This window comes from Pezoporus flaviventris, unplaced genomic scaffold, assembly GCF_033815535.1.
Source record: "Pezoporus flaviventris isolate CSIRO_AGI_PZ_B2104156 unplaced genomic scaffold, CSIRO_AGI_Pfla_v1 ptg000066l, whole genome shotgun sequence".
NCBI classification, from domain to species: domain Eukaryota; kingdom Metazoa; phylum Chordata; class Aves; order Psittaciformes; family Psittacidae; genus Pezoporus; species Pezoporus flaviventris.
This window is the reverse complement of record NW_026892614.1, coordinates 1,234,544-1,255,875: the sequence shown is the minus strand read 5'-3', so window position 1 is coordinate 1,255,875 and position 21,332 is coordinate 1,234,544. Positions and strand designations below refer to the sequence as shown.

At 40.8% G+C, this 21,332-nt stretch overlaps 1 protein-coding gene across 2 annotated transcripts in view; it reads left to right on the top strand.

Annotated features, from left to right (window-relative positions):
* Nucleotides 1–21,332, top strand: part of DAAM2 (dishevelled associated activator of morphogenesis 2) — a 172,396-nt gene that overhangs the window by 63,528 nt on the left and 87,536 nt on the right. For both annotated transcript variants that reach the window (XM_061470898.1, XM_061470897.1), the window contains exon 3: nucleotides 10,315–10,404. In XM_061470898.1, the coding sequence (XP_061326882.1) occupies nucleotides 10,315–10,404 (90 nt within the window). The remainder of the gene's footprint in view (nucleotides 1–10,314; nucleotides 10,405–21,332) is intronic.

Here is a 21,332-nt window from a genome sequence, read left to right as displayed (position 1 = left end):
ACAGAAGCCTCATATGGGGGTGTTCTTCTAGCTGGTCCAGACTGATTTGTAGTAAATGCAGCTCATCTCCATTTATTGAAGTTCACAATTAGTAAAAAGGGGCCTGATAGTCTGCTCAGCCCATTCTGTGATGGTCTATTTCAGATATAGTCTGTGTCTGATATCTGTGTTGTAGACTATAGAACAAGCCTGTGTTATAGGTTGTCTAGCAGAGAGGTTTAGTCTCTGTTACAATTTAAAGCAGGCAATTTGATTAATATTTTTGCACTGGTGTAAATCCAGAGCAAGTCCACTCAGTTTAATGGAATTAGGAACATTCTGATCTCTGGTTTCCACTACTAAATTGGGATAAATAATTCAGAGAGCAAGAGAGGAACAAAAGGCTTCTGGTTTCACTTCTATCTGTGTAAACCTGAATTCATGCCAGAAATTAATGGTGATTTATCTGAGTTCCTTTGAGTTTAGCTTGCATGTAAGTTGTGTGCGTGAGCTGCACAACCAAAGCTCACTAAGAAGTTAGTTTTTCCCATTAAGTTCTTAACTAACCTCTCAGTTCCTCCTGCCCTTTTATGTAATATTTTATCAGAGATTTAAAGGTCAGCCAAGCTCTGACTTACCCTTGTTTTCCTCCATAGGGGCATATGGCAAATAAGATGCACACAAGAGGGTAAAGCTGGGAGGAGAGGAGTAGGTGGCACCAACACCCCTGGAAATTCAGCCAGCCTTTGGCATGGGGCCACAGCAGCAATTCCCAGAGCACATTTGGAGGGTTGAGCCAGCAGGACTGTGTTTGGGCAGGAAGGGATCAGAGAGGTGTGTGCCTGTGTGCTTTGGCAGTCCAAACTGTGAATTGCTCGAGCCTAGGAACCTCTTTTGAACTCATTAACATTAAAACAGAACAGAGGAGACTTTGTAGGGAGGGAAAGGTGGGGAAGCCGGAAAGGTAGCAGTTTAGATGGCAGTTTCCTCATAACCATTCCCACACCTACCTTCCCATGCAGGGTCTCATCTAAAGGACCTTGGCATGAAAAACAAACCCTGGCAAGGGTTCCCTGAAAGGGAGGAGGAAATGAGGAGAGGAGAAAGAAAGGAAATGAGGGGTGGGGAATGGGCACTGTGCTGAAACAGCAGTCTTTATTGTTATTTAGTGGTATATATGCTGATACTAGAAGCTCTGTTTGAGAGATATTTGATGTATAATCAGAATGTGGAGGTAAATGTGGTGCTTGTCCTAGAGGGCTTGCCACCTGTCACAGTGGACTGTGCAAAGCTTGGTAATCTCTCCATGACATCCCAGATACAAGACCCTGGTGATCAGAATGCCTCTCCAGAGAGTGCATCACTAGGCTGTAAACACTGGGGATATGTTAAAAGACAAGCTTAAAAGAAGATGGTGAAATTCTGTGAGAAAGGATGGGATTCAATGGGGACAATAAAACGTACAATTTTACTGTAAGTCTGGTAATTCAGGATGGGAAGCAGCCAGGTGGGTACACTTCTTCAGAGAGGAAACTCAGGATTACAGTAGATCATGAGTGAGCAGAAGTCATGCAGAGTTTGGTCTTTTTGTTAAAAATAAAATAAAAAGTCATTGTCTTAATGGAATACGTAACCAGGAATGCAGTATAGAAGCATGAAGTCATCTTTGTACACAGCATTGATGAGGTCTCAGCTAGAACACTGTCCCCACTTTTGAACAGATGTACTTTGACTGGGAAGAGCCCGGAAGTCAATTAGAGGAGGAATGAGGGGTCCAGAGGACATGACCTCTAAGGAAGACTGAAAGAGCTGGGCTTGTTTAGCCTCAAGAAAGATGACTGAGAAGGGGACATTACAACAGCCTTTAATAGACTTGAAAACTGTTATCAAGAGGAAGGACGAAATCTGCTCACCATGTCTGTGGTTGAGGGGGACAGAAATAATAGGCTTAAATTGCAGCAGCTGGGGTTTAGATTAGACATGAGCCTGACTATTCAGTTTTCATCCCTATCCCTCTCACTGGGCTCATTCCAATTCACTGCATGCATGCCACCTTAACAGAAAAGCAAGTGCTTGCGTTATTGTCCTCATATGCCCATGCATATCCCTCTTGCTCTACCCATATTGTAGCCCTGCACATGAAAATGCATATCTAAGCTATGACCTCTCTCTAAACGTCTATGTGTATTGTTTCATAAACAGGTACTGGTTTTCCTCATTCTTCCTCTTTCTATTTGGCTCAGCAGATTGTTGTCCAATGCACATAGTTTGCCTGTGAAGGGCAATAAAACAAACAGTAGGTGCCATTTCTAGTGGCCTGTGAAAGGGGACTGCCCACAACAGGCCTTGCTAGTCACAGGTACTTGTATGCTGTCAAGTCAAAAAGCTTTGAGGAATGGGAGAGACAGGGTTTAGCAGTTCTCCAGGAAGCAAAGAAGCAATTAGGAAAAAGGAAGCGCTATAGTATTGGTGGTGGTGTTGAGGAATGAGAGGGGAGTTGTTTAGCTGACTTTCTGTGAGATAATTTTTTTCCACCAAAAAGCAGTATGAGATGGATGAGAGTCTTATTCTGCTGCTGAACCTTAAGAATGGGTAGCTTCTGTGTTGGCAGGATAGTAGTAGAGAAACACATCTTCCACTTCATAAACATCAGGTGCTTTCTGTCTTGTACTGTGATGACTGAGAATCAAGTTATTTTGGCCCCTACTACTGAAGGAGTTTTAAAGCTGCAACTTGCTTGAAAAGCAAGAAGGAAGAAGTGTATGAAGGAAATTACAGACTTTTGTTTGTCTGCTTTACAGTCACATCTATGTCAGCAGCTGAAATGTAAACATTATTACCTATGTCAGCAGGCTGTGTGAGCAACTCAAGTGCACACAGTGGTTTCATCATGCACAAATGTAATGATAAAATGTTGTAGGTATGGGCAGATACTGTGTCATATGTCTTATGTTTGTAGTTGTGGTGTATGTAAGGTGTGAGTGGCATACGTATCTTCACGTACATACATCATGTGTCTGCAAATGCATGGAAACCCAGTGATGTTTTGCAGTGATCCACCTAATTATTATCAATTGGGAAGCTGGTCAGAGTCTTACTCCACAGCCTCATATGGTGTGTTGTTTCTGTGTGCTTTACAACAGCTGCTTTTAATTCCAAGAGTTAGGATGAGATGGAAGAGTTTGAGGGAAAGGAAAAGTTTGTTTTGGGGTCTGTTTTTCTTCACGGGTTATTGGTGGACCTGGGACTTTTAACCCACGTGCAGCATCTGGAGCTGTGCTAGCTGTATGGGTGGTAGTGATGTTGCCTGTTGAAAGAGCATCTGCCATCAGTCTCTGCTGTGGGAACAGCCATGCACTTGTGGCCAGGCAAAGCCTTGAGAAGGTAGGAATGGGCATTGGTTGCTATCTAAAAATGGAAGCTCTGTTTCTCTTCTCTAAATATTGGTCTCAATCACACTCCAGTGTTTGCAGTTGCACATTAGGCAAAGCCTGTGAAATGTTTCTCTTTTTTAGGGAGCTTTGCTGAATATTTTTTTTGCACTGCTCATTGCTCCTGGTTGTACATGAGAGTAGGCATTTCTGCAGTCCGATGACCTTCATTCACGGACAGTTCAGACAAGCAGTCTTTCAGAATGCCTTATCGACCTCCTCAGTATTGGAAATGTGCATTCTTCCAGCAGGCTGCCTCTCGCATGTCAGCCTGGTGAGCTGGATTGATCAAAGTAATGGAAGGAAGACTGCAGGGGGACAATCCTATACTGTCCCCTGGAGGTGGACACAGTGAATAAATAGGGAAAGATTTGTCTATTCTACTTGAAGGATTCATAAGCCGTTTGCAAAGAGAATGAAAGCTGAGGATGTTTTTATTTTATTTTTTTTATTATTATATTCACTCACTGCAGTTTTCTCTGAAGCAGCGTTTTGGACAGTTGCCTCTGGACCTCAGATGAGAAAGTCCCCACTCCTCCCCAGCCTTGCACCCCGGTGGGCAGAGGCACAGCTTGAATGTGATCCACTAGACTGACCTGTTTGTTATTTGCCAACAGAATCTGGCATAGGTAGTGTGAACTGAAAAGTACCAGTTCCTGGGACCGTTGTTAATGTAAAAGTGTAGCTTTCAGGCGATATAAGTCATGTGTTAGCAGTGTGGTCCTACTCAGGTCACTTGTTAAAGCTTGCAATAGTTATGCTGGATTGGATTTTCTATTGCAAAAGTTTGTAGTGTGCTGCTGACAACCTTCTCCCTGATCTACTTCCACTGCTTCCCCTTCCTCTACAGTCCCAGACATGTCAGTGCCATTTATCTCATGTCAGCTTGAGTCGTACTTCAGCATTGATTAATCCACCATCAACTACTCACTCAAGGTGACTGCACATGAACATGAACCTTTTCTGGGGTCTGCCAGTGGATGCTGGATGGGATCCCATGGTGTGTCATAATCACTGTTTACTTTGTAGAAGATTGAAATAAATTCATCCAGGGCATAAGGCCATCAGCTGTGCTGTGCCAATTGGGAGCATCAGTGGAACTGAAATATAGCCTTTTTGGGGACATAGTAACAGACGTGTTTATACATGACGTTGGGGATCCTGAAGCATGAGGTATTATTCTGTACAGGAAATTTATTGTAGTGGCAACGGTGTATTATACTTCATTTGTAACTTGGGTGGGGTTGATGCTACTAGGAGACTGAGAGAGAATGATTGATGAGGGAGGGTGCGTTTGTGCATGACAGGAGAAAAGGGTCTATGGGGATGAGCAGGGATCTGGGAAGCGTTTAACCATGTACAGAGTTTGCTCTATGGCTTTGTACTTGCAGGGCTTTTCCACAGCCCTCTGAAGCTTTTGGTGCTGGTCACAGGTCAGGTAGCTGCCAGTCTAATCTGTTCTGGAAGTTCTTAAGTTTTCATTCTGATTTTAACACAGGAGAGTGAAGTTTAACCTTCCTAGGGAGCTTTGCCAGTTTGTGCACTCTAAATATTTGATTCCCATGGTGCTTAGCAATTCTAAGACCTGGCTGTCATTTTGCTTGATTACCCATCTGCTGCTAAAGAGCCAAAAAGTGCAATAAATCTGTAATCAGAAAGTCAAAATGGGTATCTCTGAATAGCAGAAGTGATGAAACCTACTTGCAAATATATTGCTTAGTGTTACATTCTGTGGTGTCAAATAAGGATTGATTTAATGCCAAAGCCCTCTGGGGATGGTAAAAGGATTTCATTCTTTAATAATTCTTTAATAATTGCCCAAATGAATTTCTAAGCAGAATTAAACATTTAGGAAATGAGAATATGCTTTTAGAAGTCATTAACTTCTTTCAGTCAAAAAAATGCTGTTAAGTATGAAACACAGGTCTGGGATGGGTACTTACGGAAAGGATGTGATTTCAAGAGCACTATGAGTATGAGAGACCATGACCTGTGGACAAAACTCAACTACCTGTAGCTGAAATTATAAGAAATTGATGAAACAATACAGATATCCAACTAAACATAAGAAAATCAGCAAAATCTCCTTTTCCTCCTGGCAGGATCTGTTATGCCCGTATTAATCAAGTTATTGCCTGCAGTAAACAAAACGTGACAGAATTCTGTGCTTCATCACACTGGAAATGCTATGCAGGTTCATTAAATCCCCCAAACCATTTCCAACAGCCTCTGAAGGTTTGTTGGTTGGTCGTTTTGGGTTGTTGTATTTTGCCTTTGACAAAAATGAAGCAGCTGTCTGACCTTAAGTCAGGGGGAAGCTCCCTGGTGACCAGGAAGTCCAGCAGTCCAGCACCAGTGGAACTGGGACAAGTAGAATGAGAAACTAGAACTAAGGAAATATCCTGTGAGTGTCCAAATATCTCTGGAGAAGCAAGTTTGGGGCTCTTGTTCTCCAACATCCTGACTTGAAGCCAAGAGGTGCTGGAGCCTGGAAGCCTTCATGCTCTCTGTGCACTGAGTGTTAAGGTTTCCATCCTATGTCTACCGTGACTTCAGTATTATTATGTTGGGAATGGGAAGTCTCATTGTGTCTGTGAGTGTTTTACTAAGCTTGTCTTTCAAACAATTTAAAGTTTTCCTCATTTAAATTCCAAAATTCCTATGGACTGTATAAGTCTTCTTGCAAGGCCAAGTAAAGTAGACTCATGAAGGAGCAGCTACCATGTGGTTATGTCCCACCTGAATGGTGGAGATGCAATATACATTTCAGTACAAAGATGCTGGCAGGATTTAAAGGTTCTCCTTTAGGGAAGCAAGCATGTTGGTAGGCATTAAATGTTCTCCTTTAGTGGTTCTCTCTCCAAGTGATTCGCTCTTCTGCATTCCCCAAATACTAATTTTTCTCTATGTTTATTTCATTTTATCTCACTAGGAAAAGTTCTGTCCAGTCTAGGTGGGGAAGTATTTGTCTGTTCAGCTCTTCTGGGGCTCTGAGTGATATCATTATTGAGCTGCATCATATCTAGATTTTACACTTTGATGAATGTTCTCAAAGACAAGGGACATAATGTGGTTTTAAATCCCACAGAATCTTAGTTTTATGTTTCCTACCCATTCCTCACTCTTGTTCTCTTTCTTTGTCTATTTCCTTGGATTGTAGCCATTTTGAATTAAGGCCATCTTCCCTTTTGGCCTAAGAACTGGACTTGGAAATACTTGAACCTCAAATCCAGCTCCAGCACATTTTAAATGTTTTATCATTGAAATTCAATCTGTGTAAGTTAAAAAGAATGCCTGAATTTAACTGAATGTTTAGCTGAATGTTCAACTGAATTTAACTGAAATTAACTGAATGTATCCCTCTCAGTAAATAAAATAGGAAATAGACAAAGGAGAGAAAGGTAAGGAATACTAACTGGAGGTACTTTACATCTCTCTCAGGCCAGCCTGGCAAATATCTTTTTAATCAGTGTTTCACAAGAACAATTTCAAGTATTTTTAAGAGCCAGAAGGCTGAGCTCCATTGTGCAGGGTCATGCTGGCATGAATTGCTGGATCTAAGCCACCCATCCAAGGCACAGAAAAGGAGTTACTACGTTTCTGCTGGCACAGGTGATGAAGGAGGGTGTTCTCCCTGCTTTGTTCTGACTGACCCTTTTTTCTCGCCGTTTACATTTGCTCCCTGGGCATTTGATCATGTCGCGTTCCTTAGCCTGGCTCCAACTCCAGTTGTAATGAATGCATCCAGAATTTGTAGCTCCCCTTTCCTGCCAACCTTTGCAATTCCTTTTTCCTTCAATAGCTGTTTACTGTCACCGAGCTAACTCTAGGGTCTGAATTTCTACGCAGTGACACATCTACCTCTGTCACTGGGTCAGAATGACCTATTCATGGACCACATTACCCTTCCAAGATTTATTCTTTCTGTTTTTCCTCCTGTTTACCTCCAGGGAAGCAAGTTTCCTTATGTGCCATCTGTTGGTATCCCGAGTCAGAATAGGAAAATGGGCTGCCTGTTCCACGATCATCTTTCTTAGCTAGATCCAGGGGGTTCTTGTGCAGTCACAGTGGTCTTCTGTTTTTCTATAGAGAAGGGATGGGAGAGGTAATATGATTTGGAGGGTTCCAGAAGAAGGGTTCACATCTCTTGTATCTTGCAGGGTTTTCTTGATTCTTTATATGGTAGGACTTGATTAATGTTATAGGTAGAGGAGTTATGCAGGCTCCTTCACTTCCTACTACTCCTTTCTTCCTCTCAGAGGAAGAGAACACCTAATGAAGGCTAACTTCAGGAAAAGATATTGAAAAACTTGACTGCTGCTTTGCATATTGGAGAAGGTGTCTCTCCCTGTTGAATATTCATGCTTGCTACCTGCCCATTTGACCTGGGGGTTAGAACCTGGGGTTAGGTTTGCCTCCTAACAAACACTAGCTGTTTCAACAGGAAATGTGCCATTTTGCAGTCAGGTGTGTTGTGGTGTGTCTTGGGTGATCATCTGGACCTGATTATGCCTGGAACCCTGAGCAATTTCCTTGTTACTACATTACCTGAGCTAATATGGTAATCACTCTAATGTTCTTCTGGCTTAATCTACCCTCCTGAGCCACAATCAAGTGGGGTGTGGATGCACTTTGTTCTCACTGTATCTTCCATCCTTTCAAGCTACCTTTCCAGGCTTCTGTTCTGAAAAGATTGTCATACTATCAGCATGCAAAATTATATGACTGGAAATTGCAAATTCTTATTGTCCCATTAAAAGCAGAGTCTCTGTGTGTCCCTGATGGTGCCAGTGTCCAGGGCAGTGTCTAGAAGCTATGAAGTGTCAGCATCCTGCCCTTTGGTTGTTTTTAGTCAATAGGCATGTTCAGCTGATTAAATGGTTGTCTTGATCTATGTTGGTTGAGATCATTATTTGGTTTTGTGCACAGCTTCTAGGAAGAGCTTTTGCTGCTTCTCTGATCTGCCACGAGTCCAGAGAGAGCAGAAGGGACTAAAAAACCCAGTTAGCTGCTCTGTGTTAAAAACAAACAAAAAAAAGAAGTAAAAAAAAAAAAGAAAAAAAAAAGAAAGAAAAAAACCCCACAACCAACAAACAAAACCCTAACAAAACCCCCCAAATAATGCTAAGATTATTAAGCAGATCAATAAAGCGATCAGAATTTTTCTAAGTGTTTAGCTGAGCCCAGGCAGCTTATATCAGATGTCTATTCTGGCCTCTTTGATGGTTCTTCCAAACCTGGCATTTCTGATGCCCTGTCTGCCCCTCCTTTCCCTCCCACATGCTTGACCTCCAACAGCTTCATTTCCCTTGTCTTAAGACCTTGCATGTCATCTCACTCTTCCCCCAAGAATGTGATCCTGGCCTGAGCTATCTAATTGTGTGTAGCAAGGATAAAACTCTTTGTCTCACTTGGCTGCCCACTTGTTTGGAAACTCACCCTAAACATTTCCACATGATTTGCACTCTTTTTGCACATCTAAAAATTTGTGGGTTTTTTTTTTTGCCTTTAAACTTTTTCTTATTTAAAAAAACCTCCTCAAGCTGCTTCTACCTCGGGCTGCTGGCACTGACCTCACCTTGTTACTGTTTGCATTTCTTTTGTACCTTTTTGCAGCTAAAATCTCAATGGGCTTTTAAATCTGTCAGCAGCCGCTACCAGGCTCAGTGTGCAATTTAGCTCATTGTTTTCACAAGTTTCCCAGCTCTGAATGCTTTCCAAATGAGCCATTGCTGGGCTGAGTTAAAGAGGTATTGTCTCTGCTTGGGATAGTTTAGTGTGGGTGCCAGAATCTGCATGTGCAGTATTCATAATGCTGCAATGTCATCTTGATATGGGATCCCTGGACACTTCCTTCTCCAAACACTTTCAAATATATAGGAGAAAGAAAACCTTGCCAAAATTAACTCATTGAAACACTATTGGAAGCTTGTCTTTTATTGCTGAAACTCTCATTTAGACCTCTTTGTCCCTACTCAAGCTGGCTACTTGCTAGGAAGATAATTTTTATTTGCTTAATTCCCATTAGCACCTGAAACTGACAGCTAGGGGACTGTTCTGGCTAGTGCTGAATAAACACAGAGCAAGTAGCAGTCTTTGCTTTGAAGTTTTTAGAGACACATTCAGCAGGAAGACAGTCTATTGTTATCCACCCTTTCCAGAAAAGAAATGGAAGTGGGGAATCTGGGAGTCAGTTCCAGATCACAGCATTATCCATCATTTTACAAATGCAAGGTTGGCTTAGGCTCTAAAAGAGTGTGTTCCACTGAACTTGCTTTTCTTAGCAGAGAGAATTTGCTGGTCTCTTCAATCTGATGTGACACTGAGTGGATGTATATTCTCTGTCTGGAACACTGGTTGTCTTTTGCTGGGGACTGCGGTTCAGAGACCAAACATCTGGAGAAGCATTTCCTTGTCCAACCTGTAGGTTGCTGTTGACATTACTGCCACTAGGCAAGTATCTTGTGACCTCTTCTTAAAAGATACAGTTATTTCACTGATCTTCTATGGAAGACCAAGCTGGTACTGCAGGCCAGGAAAAAGATGTATTGAATTTTCTCTAGGCGTCCTGAGGAGTGAATGTGTCACATAAACCAGTGCTTTGGGTTTTTCACTTCATGCCTTTCATGTGCTCTTTCCCATCCTGGACGTTAGTAATGGAAGTTTGACACTGGAGTTATTTAGGCTGCCTCTCTTCATAGCTTCTGCTTTGACAGGAGGAACCCACAGTAGCAAGGTAAAAATTATGAAACCAATAATCTTTGGAGTCTTTGGGAGCCACTATGTCCTCTGCCCTTTGATTGAGGGCTAGTCAACATAGCTGATCCACATTCTTCTGTACCTATTACAAGTTACAATGCAGGTGCTGACTGTTTTTTTCCTCTCGCTTTTTCACAATCTCCAGGATGAACTGGATCTCACAGACAAGAACAGAGAGGCTATGTTTGCACTCCCTCCAGAGAAGAAATGGCAGATTTACTGCAGCAAAAAGAAGGTACTACGGTTGTCCTGATTGAAGTAGCTCACCAATAAATTCTGTGTGGATATATCTAATTACTGATATAAATCTAGATTTGAACTACATGTTTATCTACTGTTTACTCAAGAGCATGATACTTTATCACTTAGATGTAAGGATTTTTATCAGCATGAATATGGTACAACTTTCTTATAAGTAGTGCATACATGTGTAATTTCTGAAAAGAATGTTAACAAGGTAAAATAATACATTGTCCCATATTGAATCTTTCACGTGTTTGGGTTTGTCTTTCTTTTTTTTTTTTTTTTTTTGAGCTGGAAGAAAAGCTATAATGGAAATGGAATTTTTAAGACATTTTTGTAGGTTTTTAGAACAGAAAATGTATTGCTTGAAATCTTTCAGGATGTCTTCAAATATGTCTAAAATGCAAAGTAATAGCGGTATTTTAAAACTTGGTAGTTCAAGACCTTGCAGGGCCTTTTTCAGTAGAAAAATGTGCCATATGGCCCTGGAAATTGAAGACCACCTGCTCCTACAAATTTCAGTGTAACACTTCTTTTAAGGTCTTCAAATTTCTGACAAACTGATGAGAAGGGCAGTAAATCAGAGGCTGATGTATCACACTGGGTATTTTGTCACTGCCAGAATGATGGCCAAGGGAGTTGACAAGTTGTGTGGCTGTTGTAAAGGGAGGATTCCTGCAGGAGCAGTCTAGTGGGAAAGTTTTGCTGCTCTAGGAAGGGAACAGAAGCAAAGGTAGCCCCAATAGCATGTATTTATTGACAATAAATATTAGGGAAAAAAGGTGCAAGTTTGTTGGTTAGTTTTATTTCCAAATGTGCAAGTCATGCTGTGAGAGCATCAGTTTGTATATTTAAGTCTGCATAACAGAAGCTGAAAGAGAAGGTTTAGATTTCAGTACTGAAGATGGGATACTGAAACCCTGCTGATGGTCCTTCTGAGCTTGTGTTTGCTGCATTTCTTTCCTCCGTGAGGGTGGAGGGAATTAGCTTTCTTTCCATGTAATTAAAGAAAATCTCAGTCAAACCAATCAGATGGGTGCTTTGCATGTGTGTTGATTAACACAAGGAAGTTAATAGTTACAAATTAGTTACAGTGCCTCTGAGCTAGCAATAATTCAGGAAGTGCGTAAGAGCAGTCTAAGCTCAGTTGTCTTTGTGCTCTCTCCATTCTTCTTCCTGCCGGTACAGAACGCTTGGAAGAGAAGGGAAGGTGCAGGCTGCTGTGATCAATGTCTGCTTTACACTTTTGCTGGCTGGCCCAGTTGGCTCTCTCAGCTCTGGTGGGAGAGGATCTATTTGTAGCCATTTTAGAGAACCACACATTCCACTTCTGGACCTTCAGAGTTAAAGAAGCTACATACTGGAAAATCTTTATAAGGCACGTATACTGCAACCTCAGTTAGCTGAACTCAAGCTATCCAAAATGATGTACTAACTGGAACAGGATATTGTTGCCAGATGGGTATTCATTACATTGTTGATACTTTCAAGTACTTGAAACCTTAACGATCCAGTATTATTTATTGTTTCACTCACAGGCAGTCAGCCGATGGGTGATGACATATCTTTTTCTCTAGTTTACTACCTAATCCACCTGTCATTGTTGTCTTAGAGTGACAGAGAAGCTTAGTGCAGGCTTCCTTTTTAGAGAAAAGTTGTCTTTTCCCTGAAAGTTTTATAATCAAACTTTATCCACAAAGGGCCAAATTCCTCACTTGGCAGAAAACTGCAGCCATGCAGGACCCAGGCCTGGCTGATATTGGGGTCTTTGAGTTTCCTGGGAAGCAAGGGCTCTATGCTTTGTAATGTGGCACGTAAAATCACTATGAAGAGTGCAGGTTGAAGCAACTGTTTGCAATTGTTACTCTTAGATGCCTTTGCTTGTCTAAAAGTAACAGGTCAGAGCTTCCTGATCTGCTCTAAAGGTGGCAAAATTAGTGGATTGTCTTAAGTCAATAAACATCACTTGCAAAAATTGTTGTAGGCACACTGTCTGTTTATCTTGGCAGTTAGACTTTGGATGTTTGGTTGATATGCTGGAGGGAAGGAATGCCATCCAGAGGGACCCTGACACACTTGTGAGGCGGGCTGATGCCAGCCTTATGAAGTTTAACCATGACAAGTGCAAGGTCCTACACCTGGGTCGGAGCAATCCCAGGCACAGCTACAGGTTGGGCAGAGAAGAGATTCAGAGCAGCCCTGCGGAGAAGGACTTAGGGGTGCTGGTCGATGAGAAAATGAACATGAGTTGGCTTCAGGGTGCACTTGCAGCCCAGAAAGCCAACCGTGTCCTGGGCCGCATCAAAAGGAGCATGACCAGCAGGGCGAAGGAGGTGATCCTGCCCCACTACTCTGCTCTTGTGAGACCTCACCTGGAGTATTGTGTGCAGTTCTGGTGTCCTCAACATAAAAAGGACATGGAACTCTTGAAAAAAGTCCAGAGAAGGGGCACAAGGATCAGGGGGCTGGAGCACGTCCCGTATGAAGACAGGCTGAAAAAGTTGGGGCTGTTCAGCCTGGGGAAGAGAAGGCTGTGTGGAGACCTCAGAGCAGCTTCCAGTATCTGAAGGGGGCCTGTAGGGATGCTGGGGATGGACTCTTCATTAGGGACTGTAGTGACAGGACAAGGGGTAACGGGTTAAAACTTAAACAGGGGAAGTTTAGATTGGATATAAGGAAGAAGCTCTTTACTGTGAGGGCAGTGAGGCTCTGGAATGTGTTGCCCAGGGAGGTTGTGAATGCTCCATCCCTGAAGGTGTTCAGGTCCAGGTTGAACAGATCCTTGGGTGGCATGGTTTAGTGTGAGATGTCCCTGCCCATGGCAGGGGGTTTGGATGTAGATGATCTTGAGGTCCTTTCCAATCCTAACTATTCTATGATTCTATGATTCTATGGTACTTATTCCTAATGTAGTAGCAGAAAATCACTGTTGTATTGAAAAAATTATTCCACCTGCTTATGATACCAAGCCTTTCTGAAGAAATGGAGGAAGACATGTATGTCTGTGCATAAAAAGTTATAAACCAAGGGCACTGCTTGCCAGCCAACATTCCACAGAACTCAAAGGAGGTTCAGCTGTGCATTGAAATTTCATTATTGTCTACAGAGGAGTGTTCACACAGTGTTATACAGCCATGCTTGCTTTTGTTACTTTTGGCCATTCTAAGTTTGTAGCTGAAATCATTAGTACTAAAAACAAATCACCAATTTTTTGATCTAAAGCAGCTATAGGGAATACTTAATTTCCATTTGAGGAGGAGCAATTCACAAGGAGTAAAGGCTGCTCTGTTGAAAAATGTTCATGTATTCTCAGTTTCAGCTGTCCTCTACCTTGTTGTTAATCAGTACAGGGTAGACAATTACAGAGGCAGTTAATTTGCATCACAAGAATCATTAATCAATCACCAGTGATGCCACTTCTACTCAAAATATTGATACTACCTGTTTTATAATGCCTCTTTCTCTCTAGAATGAACTTTACCATATTGAGTAATAAAGAAAGCTGTATGTAGACAAAATGAAAATGATGACATCCTTCCCCAGTTCAAGGTCTTTATTCTGGTTTTGTGTGGGATAAGCTTCATGTCTCGCCATCAGTTGAAATGTATACTTACATAAAACATAGTCCACTTCTGTAATTCCTTCATGTAAATTATCTCTAGATTTCCTACTAGTTATATGTTTTGCAGAAATTAGAAGAAGCACCAGAGCAAGCTTTCAGGTGTATTTATTCATAAATTCCTGATGTCAAGGTTTAGAAAACTACTGTTATGCAGTACTGTTTTACCAGAATATGGTATTAGAGTACATAATCTCATTAATTACTGGCCAAATAATGATATTTGACCAGTCAGTTCAGTTATTTCACCTGTAAATGAGCTCATGTTAGGATCCCAAAAAGGGTTGAAAATGCAGGTATTGCACTGCTTTGGATGCAGCCTGTGTTTCTAAGAATGAGAACTCACTGTGCAGGCAATAGCTTATTGCCTTATAAGCTCCTTACACTTATTACTACTGGAAGGCAAATCAAGTTGTTTTCTTTTTATGGCCTTTTTCACCTCCAGAGACTAATTTGTAAGCCTTCAGTTGAGAAGATTTTAGTAGGAATCACACACGTTTGCAGAGTTAAACAAGTTAGGGGGTTTTTTTTTACTTTTGTGTTTGAGGGAAAATTTGTTAACAAATCTCTTTTCAAAGTACAGTCAAACTGGACTAACTGTATTGTACAGCTTCTCTACAAACAAACCCAACAGAACTCTCAATCCTAATAAATATGTTGAGCTGTCGGAGATATTTTTGGGTTATTTTGTACTCTTCTGACTTTAGTTAAACCCTGGAAAAGCTGCTTTGTGTTGATTGTGCTTTACCTACTCAAGTGAGATCATTCAAACTCAAACAGTGAAGCAATAATTAGCACACTGCGACATTCTGGAAAGAGGCATTTATGGTATCTGAAAAAAGAGTACATGCTTATAATCCTTAAATTGACTATACTTTTTCTATTATGGAAAACAGGTCTAGAGAAAGGCTTCTCTACAATAACAAAATAGGGGCTTAAATTTTCTGAGGAAAATTTATCTGAACCATATGCATAACAGCAGATATGCAAAAAAGAGAGTTTCCTGATGATTACATCCCCCACAATTTTTTTTGTTATTGTCTGTTACTTAGAGTTTTCATCTACCTGATGATTAAAAATACCCCTAGTGAACTGAATATGAGAACAGGAGTTAGGAAACTCCTTAGTTCTAAAAGTCTTTGATCTAAATTGGTTTATGATTTCAAGGAACTTCTAATTAATATGTTTACATATAAATGCATTTCTCTGTACGTGAAAGAAAGAGTAACAAAGTTAGGAAACTCTGGCAATGTTCTCACCATACCATCCTCTTACACCTTTTCCCTGTACTATATGCACATCTCCTGGCTGCATACTGCATTCCTTTTCCTAGATAAAGATCTGAATAAATTTTCAGTTTAAGCACTGTTCATTCTTTTTCCTTGCTACACCTATCTATCTACCTTCTAAGGTATTCTTGTAGGAATGGATTTTGTGGTGAAGTCTCTAGACTTAGGAGAGCACACTGCAAGGAGCAGGAAGGATGAAGTGGAAGGCACTTCTGTGCCTTACACAATCACAAAGGAGTCCAAGTCCCTTGGACTGAGGCCACGAGTCAGTGCTGAAATCAGTGAAACTGAAACCTATGTGCAAAGTGCCCCAGATGCCATTCTAGAGAAGGTTCATACCTCTTGTACACAGAAGCACCAGATACTGCTACATCACCTTGTGTTCAGTTCTTTTTTTCTAATGTGAGTGCTGCATGTAGACCTACATTAGACTTAGAATGCTGTGGGGAATCCTAGTTTTAGTCAGACTTTTAGTAGTTTTACTGCAGTCTTTCTATACCATTTGCAGTTTAATGTCACAAATTCCCACTTTGGTCCTGTGCTGACTGTCTCATGTTAATGAAGATAATGTCTACATGCCAGGTTTGGGTTCTTTTTTGTTGTTGTTTTTTTTTTGTTTGTTTGTTTGTTTTTGGCGGGGGGGGGGGGGGGGTGGCTTTGTTTTTCTATTTGTTGGCTTGTTTTTTTTCTCTTTGAGAATTTCTCTTTTAACTTTGCCCTTGAGATTTGCATTGTCAGCAAAATATCACCATAAAAAGTACAGCTTGATATTCTGCAGCTGTATATAATTTAAGGTATCTCTGTCCTCCACCCCCATGCCTACACCTGCCTTCAGAGTCCTGCAGAGCTCTAAGCAAAATTGAAGATGGATGCAAATATAAAACCCAGAGTCCCCCTTACCTTTGGGGAAAACTTTCTGAAGTGAGTGGTGGAAGTTCCTGAACCTGCTGTTTGTTCCTGGGTTGCTTTATTTTGTGTTTTTGCACTGTAAAGTGTAGTTTCAGCTTGGTCACAATGGAGAGGCAGTTATTTCTCAGGTAAAGTGAACTGACAGGGCTTTTCTTCCAAAACAATGAGGTCTTTTCTTTGCGTTTAAGGCCTTATGTGGAGCAGCTAAGAGCAGGAGCCTGCATTACATCTGTTGTATTTAGATAGGAGTTCTGCAGTTCTTGCTGTAGGAAAAGTGTTCTTTGGGCTCCTACTATAAAGATATACATGAAGATATTCAGAGGAAGATATGCCCTGAGACAAAATGGATCTTCATCTGGTCTCATTTAGTGATACAATATACCAGATGAAGATCACATCATTGTGTTGTCTGAGTGTGGGGTTTTGGTTTTATATTGTCTGTTCTGAGCTATGAAAGCCCTTTGGGGTTCATCCTTTCTGTATGAAGAGTGCCAAGCACATGGTTGTCTCCTAATAAATGAAGTGGGTGGTTTGAAGTTGCATTGTTTTCCATTCTATGTTCTTGCAGTATTTTTTCCTCTTTGAAATACACTTAGAGTCTGTTACTGACCTGGAATATTAAGCTGTTTTGGTTATGTACTTATAGCTATAAGGAGCATTTAATGTGTCCCTTATAAGTTCGCTTATTTAGAGTTGTTATTCCACACGCTGTGTCTGGGAGAAGCAAACATGAACACAATGATTTCCTGTAGTATTTGAGAAGCCATTTGTGAGGAGTCCCAGTTTGATGAGGCTTGGATGTGACTTCACGACAGTTTTTCTCCCAGCATCAAGTGTGTAGGGGGGGATATGGTTCTTCTATTCTCTCTCCCCCTGGGAAGTCTGAGAAATGCACATTAAACCTTACAGCATGTGTGACAGTCTAAAAGCAAAAGCAGTATGAGGTTGACAGTATAAGGCTGAAGAATCTGTGAGGGACTTAAGAGTGCTTAGTGGAACTGTATTGCTGGCTAAAGGATGAGGTTATCTGGTGACCACAGGGCAAAGCTCACCCAAACTGATATTGAAGCTGGGAAATTAGACTATCTTTGGTGCATCAGAAATATGTTTCTTTTCCTAGCAATGCTTTAGAAGTTTGTGGCAGGAAGTTTAGTCAACATTTTAGTTTAGCTCATTATTGAAACATTGCGAATGACCTGAACAACCTGTGCTAACTTTGAAACTAGCTTTTCTTTGATCAGGTCCCTTCTGCCAGAGGTCACTTCAATCCTAAGTTGTTTTGTGATTCTTTGAGCTGACCATAAATGAAACCAGGAAAACAGCTGCATGGCCCTATTAAAAAAAAAGAAGGCTGCAACAATAAGGCTCTGTGCAACCTATTATCTCCTGTATTGTTGCTATGACATCAACTCCTTAAAATAGGCCGTAGCAGAAGATGTTATTTGGTTCTCTCCCACTGCCTGGGATCCATGGTTGCTTTTGGTCTGAGAGACTGCGTGACATCCTTAGTTCAGGAGGCTGCTGCTGAAACAGTCTGAAATGTAGAATTTCTCAAGCGAATTCTCTGAAAATAGACTTGCTTTCAGTTAGCCTATGGCTCAGTGGAAATCTCATAACACTGCTAAGTCACAGTGGGAGGATGTTGCCCTTTGCAAGCTACAACATTCCTGTAGATGGTTGTTTGGAAGATGCCAGCAGTTGTGGAGTTAACTTGCTTTTTCCCCACCAGCTTCTGTTCCTTTTTCTGTTAACAGAATGACTTCATGCTCAGATGTTTTGGATAATTTGTTAGCTTGATGCTGACATTGAGTCATTCCAGTATGTCTAGTCTAGGTATGGAAGACAGGCACATGGCTTTAAAACTTACTCTGTTATAAATGAGTGCTGGCTTTGGAGCAGTGTATTCAGAACCTTTGGCCTGTGACAAGCAAGGACATAATTAGAAACAACAAAATGCAACAAGAGTGCCACTAATGCAGCAAATGCACAAATCTCCTCATTAATGACGTACTTGGTCTTTCCAGTGTGAAAGAGCTCTTTGATTAATGGCACCTGTTAATGTGTATTGTAGGCTGAAGAATTAGTTCCCAAATTTGGGCAACACAGTTAATACAGTGTACAATAAAGTCTAAAATTATATACATTTCCTTCTACGTCATTTAATGCAGAGAATGTGTTCTCACTAGAAGAGTAGGACTTAAGATTCATACCTGTCATTCTGTTATACTTCCATAAAATGAGCATTCTCTTTTTTCCCATCTCACATAAGTATAAATTTGTTGACATTGACCCCATTATTCCTTGTGTAGGTCAGCATACCTGAGAAGAAATATTGACTGTTTTGTATGTTTTACCATTAAGTTCCTGTAACTGCGTCTTCATGGTTTTTCTCCTTGATGTTTTCCCTTCTATAGCAAGTACCCTGAAGGGGTTACTTGAGAAACAATATAGTAGGCTTAATGATGTAAGACTTTTTAAAAAAAAAAATATATATATAGTGTGTATATATATATTCCCTCTTGGAGTCACTTTCATAGTGATTTTAAAGGGTTAATTTGCTGTCAAAGAGTTAAAAATGCTTGCACAATTCAGCTGATATGCTATTATTACAGCTTGGCATTGTGTTACCTAAAAGGCCACGTTGTAGCAGATAGAGGAGTTAAGGAGTTTTCTTAATCGTTCATTTTACTTCATTCCACGCTTCAAGCTAACAGATGCATTTATTTATACTGGTATAAGAGGTTATTTTGGGCCAGGGTCTTGAAATTATATATTTATTTTTGTATAATTGAAAAGTCTTCTCTTCCCTGGCACCCTTGGGAACAGTATGGAATATTTTTAGTTTCTCCCTCCCTCTCTCTCTCCAGCAAGAAAGGTTAGCTGTTGCTTACAAAATGCTTTCCCAGCTCTTTTGTTAAGACTATTGAAGATACAAATGCCATAAACTTGCCATGGTATTTGCTATAGATATTCTGAGCATGTAGAATCTGGGTGTCCATCTTGCAGTTCAGCATTTTTCAGGTGTGTTAGTAGTGCTCCGGTTGAAGTTAGCACTCAACACTTCTTAAAAATCAGGCCCAAAATAATCCTGAGTTTATGCAGTGATAGTTGGAAAATTGTCATCATCATGCCTAATGCTGTGTTTCACATTTGGCTTGCATTCTGTGGGAGAATGGGAGAGCTCAGTGGGAGCAGATTTGACCCTACCATGGGAAAAAAAAAAAAGGAGGAAGAAAGAAAAAAGGAGAGAGGGGAAAAAATAAAAATAAAAAAAAAAATACCCAAAACAACAAAAAAAATTTATCCAGCTGTCATCTTCCTAAAATGGTGTAATTTGCTGTACTTAAGAACAAACATAATGGTGAGAAATCCAATTCTCCTGCATAGAAAGTACCTGTAAATGCCGATTGTGTGATTTAGTTGCTGCCACTGGATTGTGTTCTGTCTTTATCTGTTGTCTTGCAAAAGTTCTGTGTCTCCACAATCCAAATATGAGTCAGACTTGCTGATGGCATGCAATAGTAATATATACTTGCATACAATGCAGTTCTCACCATTCAGATTAGTCTTAGGTGGATAAGCAAGCAAAGAATATGTAAAATAACTGGCCTATTTCTCTGGCACATGAGAAGCAGATCTGGTACAGACCAGGGCTCACTCTTTTTTGTATCCTGAATTTCACTGGATGCTCACCAGCCTTTCAAAAGCAAGTGAATATTGAGCAAGAAGAGTTGTTGAATTCCCTATCATTTCAGTGAAAAGATTAGAAACAGGCACAGTAGGGAAATGTTGTCAGGATTTAGTAGTAGCAATGAAGAAGAAGACAGAAATTTCCTTCTACTGTACTGTGGTATTGTTTAGTTTTAATTACTGTCAGATGTGACAGTTTTAGCTACACACTTGTATCAAGGTGAAAATCACATTGTCTTCCATTGCTATTCAGTCACCTGTTGAAAGGCATCTGGTATCCCAAATATTTTGCAAATGTAATAGGCAACACAAATGAAGAGTGGGAGAAAAGAAACAGTTTGACCTGTGTTTATGGTAAAGGGAGAGAGAGAGCAACTGGAAAATACACTCAAATATTGGGTTAGCAACTTAAAAGCCATGGGCCTCTCAGGCTGTATTTATTCCCTTTATTCAACTGTCCAACAGGTCCTAACTTTAGCATTTTTCCAGTAGTGGCTGGAGTTAAATAATGGAGACTGATAGAAAATACACAGCTGCTCTAACCATGCAAACTGTTATCACTCTTAGTAAAGGGCTCGGAGTAGACATAACCCGGAACAAGCATCAGTATTACTGGAAAAACAGATAGTAGACATGTTTTGGACAATGAAATCTTTTAGTGTGACATTAAGGAATACTGTGTGTGCTCCCTGGACTTGTCCTGGATAACTGTGCTGGCCCTAGGTAGTTCCATGCATGTGTCCTAGGTAGCACCATGCGTCTGGGAGAACAATTAGTGACATTTCATTCCCATCATCACGCAACATGCAAGGTGATTTTCATGAATAGTAGGTGACTTCATTTTATTTGCAAAAGATTGTAAGTGGTTACTTGCTGCAGATAAACAGTATGAGAAAAAGATAAACTTGCAGTGCAGGCAAGTTTATCTTGGCAGACAGGAGGCTGTTATGCAGGCTGGGCTCTTCTGTGGCTTTTCACATTGCCTAAAGAATGCCAGGAGAAGGGGGGGAAGAAAATGAGGAAGCAGACAGCCTAAATGACATAAATAGTAGTGGGGAAGTGATACAGTTGAAAACAGAGATGTTGGAAAGGTAACAAGCTGGATGGGTGAGGAAAAGGTCCCTTTCTGTATCCACAGGATATTGACTGTAAACTGAAGGTTAATGCTAGAATGAAAATGTACACACAATACCTTTACATAACACAGAATAAAAAGTAGTAGGGACAATGCAGAGCTTGGGTGCTAATGAAACAATGTACTACTGCTCTGGCTGTTTAGGATTTACCCAGGGAATTACAGACCAGTCAGTCTGACCTCTGTGCCTTCCAAAATCTTGGAGCAGATTCTCCTGGAAGGCATATTAAGGCACATGAAAAACAACAAGGTGCTTGGTGACAGCCAGCATGTCTTCA